The sequence below is a fragment of the Talpa europaea genome, assembly GCF_964194135.1.
Source record: "Talpa europaea genome assembly, chromosome: 4".
Taxonomy (NCBI): Eukaryota; Metazoa; Chordata; class Mammalia; order Eulipotyphla; family Talpidae; genus Talpa; species Talpa europaea.
The window spans coordinates 115,614,613-115,620,612 of NC_140070.1; the positions used below are offsets into that span (position 1 = coordinate 115,614,613).

At 38.4% G+C, this 6,000-nt stretch overlaps 1 protein-coding gene across 1 annotated transcript in view; it reads left to right on the top strand.

Moving 5' to 3' along the window:
• EHHADH (enoyl-CoA hydratase and 3-hydroxyacyl CoA dehydrogenase) overlaps positions 1-4,375 on the top strand; it is a gene marked incomplete at both ends in the record, with an annotated part of 42,216 nt that extends 37,841 nt beyond the window's left edge. Inside the window, 1 exon segment of the mRNA XM_084232352.1 lies at positions 3,114-4,375. Coding sequence (XP_084088478.1) covers positions 3,114-4,375 — 1,262 coding nt within the window.
• Between the last annotated feature and the right edge of the window lie 1,625 nt (positions 4,376-6,000).

Here is a 6,000-nt window from a genome sequence, read left to right on the forward strand (position 1 = left end):
TTATAATAAACTCCCTGAGAGTTGGTACTACTCATATTTTTTAAAAAGTTTTTTTTATTTATACAATAACTGGGGTACAAGCCAGAGGTGCGGGAGGGTGAGAGAATTCACCAGAGACAGAGCAGGGAGCAGAACAGGCAGACAGACTGAAAGCGCGGCTGAGGGGAGCAGTGGGTGTGACAGGAGAGGTCTGCCGCGCCATGTGGGCATCTCCCTAGCCCGCTGGGAATCGAACTCGTGCTACAGAGGCTGCAGACAGCTTCACAGCGCCGTGCTCAACCCACTGCACCACCAGGGAGGCCCATACTCATATTTTTTTATAACAGTTTTGAAATGCAACATATATGCTGTAAACGTCACCCTCCTAAAGAGTATAATTTAATATAAAATGGTACAACTGCGAAGGAAAGCAGTATGGCAGTTCTTCAAAAAATTAAAAATAGAATTATCATATGATCTAGAAATTTCACTTCTGGGTCTATCTCCAGGAGAAATGAAAACATGCCCACAAAAATTTGAAAGCAGGAACTTGAATAGATATTCGTACACTCATGTTCATAGCAGCATCATTCAAAATAGTCTAAAGGTAAAAAAAAAACTCATATCTCTTGACAGATGAATAGACAAACAAAAGACGGTGTACACACACACAAACACACACACATACAATGAGTTATTACACAGCCTTTAAAAAGTAAGAGATTCTGACACATACGACAACATGCATGAACATTGAGGATATTATGAGTGAAAGCAATTATAGGATTCCATTGACAAGGGGCCTAAAGTAGTCAACATCATAGAGATAAAAAGTTGAATTGTAGTTGTCAGGAGACAGGGAGCGAGAAGAGGGGGTAGCTATTGTTTAAAGGGTATAGAGTTTCATTTTTGTAAAATGAAAAGAGTCCTGGAGACAGATGGTGGTGCTGGTTGCACAACAGTGTAAATGTTCACTAAATGCCACTAAACCTATATACTTAAAATAGTTAGGATGGCAGATTTTAGGATATGTATATTTTATCACAATTGAAAATTTTTTGAAAATACAAACTAACCACCTCACCAAAGCAAAAAAAAAAGAATATACTTCAATGCTTTTTAGATATTTACAAAGCATGTAACCATTGTAACAATCAATTTTAGATCATTTCTATCTCCCTAAAAATAAACCCTATCTCCATCAGCAGTCAGGCCTCATTGCCCTTCTCCCCAACCCCTGCAACCCCACTAATCTACTATCTGTCTCTGGATTCAATAAATCTGGACATTTCATGTCTATGGAGTGATACAAGATGTGGCCTTTTGTGTCCATCGCATTTAACTTAGCATATCGTTTTCAAGGTTCATCCACCCTTGAAGTGTGAATCAGTAATTCATTTCTTTGTATGTGCAAGTAATACTCTACTGTATGGATACATCACACCTTGTTTATCCATTCATCAGCTGATAGTTTGGCTAGTCTGTATAATGCTGCTATGAACATTTATATATACATTTTGTGTGGACATATTTCAATTCTCTGGGGATGTATATGCACCTCTCTACCTACCTACTAAGGAATGGATTTGCTTGAGGAATGTCTAAACTTGTTTTTCACAGCAATTGCAATCTGCTAGCTATCAGGGTTCTATTTCTCCATATCCTCACCCAAACTTACTATTGTCTGCCTTTTAAATTATAACTGTCTTAGTGGATGTGAAGTGGTAGCTCAGTGTGGTTCTGATTATCATTTCCTCAATGACTAATGACATTAAGTATCTTTTCACTTGCTTATTGTCCATTAATATATCTTCTTTGAGGAAATGTTTATGGGCCCCTTTGCTTAACTTTAAATTTAGTTTTCTTTTTATGTTGACTTGTTATATATTGTTTTAAGTCCCCCGTCAGATATATGAGTTCTCCCACTCTGTGAGTTCTCTTCGCTTTCTTTTTTTTTTTTTTTAAAGATTTATTTATTTATGCATACAAGAACTGGGGTACAGGCCAGAGATGCAGGGTGGGGGTGGTGGTGAGAATATCAACCAGAGACAGAGTGGGGAACAGAACAGGCAGACTGACTGAAATACACTGCTGAGGGGAGCAGCAGGTGAGACAGGAGAGGTCTGCTGCGCCATGTGGGTTTCTCCCTGGCCGGGGATTGAACTCGTGCTGCAGAGGCTTTGGATTGCTTCATAGTGCGGTGCTTAACCCCTTGCACCACCAGGAGGGCCCTCTCTTCACTTTCTTTAGTGTACTTTGAAGCACAATTTTTTTTTTATTTTGATGATGTCTGGTTTATCTATTTTTTTCTTTGGTTGCTTGCACTTTGGTGTCATATCTAAAAACCTACTGCTCAATGCAAGGTCATGAAAATTTTATAGATTTAGTTCTAATATGATCAATTTTGTATTAATTTTTTTATGGTAGGGGTCCAGCACCTTTTGCATGTGACTGTCTAGTTGTCCCAGAACCATTTGTTGAAAAGACTATTCTTTCCTTATTGAATTATCTTAGTGCCCTTTTAAAAACATCAGCTGACCATATGTGTACCACTTTATTTCCAGACTCTTAATTTTGTTCCATTGATCTATTTGCTTAACCTTTGTCACTGCCATACTTAACCTTTGCCATTGCCACCTTAACTATATTAAGTCTTCTCATCCATGAAAGGAATGACTTTACATTTACTTCGGTCTTCTTTATTTCTTTCAATACTGTGTTCTGGCTTTTGGTGTATAAGTCTTGTAATTTTTTGTTAATTTTTGATGAAGTATTTTATTCATTTTTGGTTCTTTTGTAAGTAGAACTACTTTATTAATTTCAGATGCATATTCAGAATTTCATATTCAGTGCTTGTATATAGAAATAAAACAGACTTGTGTATATCGATTTTATGTCCTATAACTTTGATGAACTTGTTTTATATACTAATTATGTGTGTGAATCCTAATCATTGTTGTATCCTCTAAATATTTAACATAGTGCTTAGCCTTAACTAGTATTCAATTCATTTGTACTCCTTGAATTGATCTCTTTGTATGCCACATTGCCGCAGAAACCTTCCATCCACTGAGAAATTTTTCAGTTTCCAAGACTGTGAAGTCATTGTTTTTCTCCTTTATTCTTATCTGCAGGCTTGGGGACAATGGGACGAGGCATTGTCATTTCTCTTGCAAAGGCCAACATCCCTGTGGTTGCTGTAGAATTAGACAAGAAGCAGTTAGAAACTGCAAATAAGATAATAAACGCCACCTTGGAAAAGGAAGCATCCAAAATGCAGCAGAATGGTCGTCCTTGGTCAGGACCAAAACCCAAGTTAACTACATCTATGAAGGAGCTTAATAATGTAGATTTAGTCATAGAAGCAGTCTTTGAGGACATGAATCTGAAAAAGCAGGTTTTTGCTGAACTGTCAGCTGTGTGCAAACCAGAAGCTTTTTTGTGCACCAATACTTCAGCCCTGGACATTGATGAGATTGCTTCTTCCACTGACCGTCCCCACCTGGTTATTGGTACTCACTTCTTCTCGCCAGCTCATGTCATGAAGTTGTTAGAGATTATCCCCAGCCGACACTCTTCCCCCACGACCATTGCCACTGTTATGAACTTATCAAAAAAGATTCAAAAATTTGGAGTAGTTGTAGGCAACTGTTTTGGATTTGTTGGGAATCGAATGTTGTTTCCTTATTACAATCAGACATATTTCTTGCTAGAAGAAGGCAGTACGCCAGAGGCGGTAGATCGAGTGCTAGAGGACTTTGGTTTCAAAATGGGACCTTTTAGAGTGTCTGATCTTGCTGGGTTGGATATAGGTTGGAAATCTCGAAAAGGGCAGGGTCTCACTGGACCTACCTGCCCTCCAGGAACTCCTCCCAGGAAGCGAGGTAACAGGAGATATTGTCCAATTCCTGATCTGCTCTGTGAATCAGGACGATTTGGCCAGAAGACAGGTAAGGGCTGGTACCAATATGACAAGCCATTGGGTAGGATTCACAAACCTGATCCCTGGCTTTCCAAATTTTTGTCACAGTACAGAGAAACTCATCACATCAAGCCACGCATCATTAGCCAGGATGAGATCCTTGAGCGCTGCTTGTATGCACTTATCAATGAAGCATTCCGTATCTTGGGAGAAGGAATAGCTGCTAGCCCAGAGCACATTGATGTTATCTATTTACATGGGTATGGATGGCCAAGGCACAAGGGTGGACCCATGTTCTATGCTTCCACAGTTGGGTTACCCACAGTGCTAGAGAAGTTGCGGAAATATTACAGGCAGAATCCTGATGTTCCCCAGCTGGAGCCATGTGACTATCTTAAAAAACTGGCTTCCCAGGGAAACCCTCCCCTGAAAGAATGGCAAAGTTTGGCAGGACCCCTCAGCAGTAAATTGTGATTTCACCTTCCAGGTTATGCCTCACATACTGATGTCAGGTAATATTCAGATAATATCATTGAAATTGAATCCAAAGATCTAGAGTAAGATTACTCTGAAATACAAAAAATATAAATAATTTGTCAGCTAATTGGGTCTTCTGTGTGATGATTCTAATGGGTTAAATCTTTAGGAATGAATCTGTCCCTATCAGATAAATTATTTCAATTCCAAAGATTGAGCCTTTGCTAATACCATATAGATAAGGAGAGAGCCTCAAGAATAAACTGAGGCTCCAAAGTGCTTTGATCATTAGAAAAATATGTCATCAATTAATAACTAATAAATACAACTAACTCATAAATTTACTTTGACCCCTTTCAACTTTACATACACAGCATTGATAGGAAAACTTACGGATCCTTCATTCAAAAAACATTCATTGTATACTCCCTTTGCATTTTGCATAGCACTTAGCACATTTCGAGTCTTGAGGGGGATTAAGCCAGCATGGAAACCTGTGATGAAGTTCAGATCACAATCTAGAGGTAGAGCAGAAATGGTTGGTAGGGTCGGTGAGTAGTAAGGGTCTCTGCGAATGAACATGGAAAGCTGCCCAAGGAAAGGCAGAGGTTGTAGCCAGAAGGAGAAGCAGGGTATCAAAGGCAAAAGTGTTAAGGTTACGAGCAAGACACAGTTGGGAATTAGTAAAGGAACTAAGTACAGCAGACCAGAATGGGGAACACAGGTAAGCTGGCAAGTCCTGCTCAATCTATCATTCTATCCAAGGCTGTCACCTATGCACACTTGTGCTTGTTGCTTAGAAGGGCTCAGTAAAGTCGAAATTTTCCTTAAGAGCAGGGGATGGCCACAACCTGGTCTTTCTTTACCCTTCTATTCATGGAGATTTCTATAAACTAAGTTGCTGATTTAGTGTAAGAAGGAAACTTTGAGAACATCAACCACCTCTGATTCTGTGATAGAGTAATGATGCCAATTTCCCTGGCACAATAAACCTTGGTGATGTTAGATGTGAAAATGGTTGCGTCTTGAAAAACATAAACTTATTGCAAAACAAATTTTGTATAATTTTGTTATAAGAATATTTTCCTTTTAACCTTTTGCTTTATATTGTTAAAAGTCAAGAGACTGATCAACACAAAAATTTGTACATAAATATTTATAGCAAAATTATTCATAACAGTCAAAAATTAGAAACATCTCTACTGGGCATAAACAGATGAATGGATAAACAGAAGTATGGAATAGCCACACAATAGAATATTATTTGGCCATAAAAAGGAAATGAGGTGCTGATACATGCTACCTCATGATAAACCTTGAAAATATTTTGCTAAGTGAAAGAAGCAATCACAAAGACCATATGATATGGGCATTTATATGAACTGTCCAAAATAGGCCAATCTATATATAGAGAAGGCAGATTGGAGGTTGCCTAAGGCTGGAATGATGGGGGTGGGGGCATGGAATGGGAATGACTGCTAATGGGTACAGAGTTTTTGGGAGGTTAATTACAACATTGTGAAATGCTTATGCTTTGTGAATCTATTAAAAACCATTGAGTTGTATACTTTAAAAAGGTGGATTATATGGTATGTAAATTGTATCTCAATAAAATTGTTAAT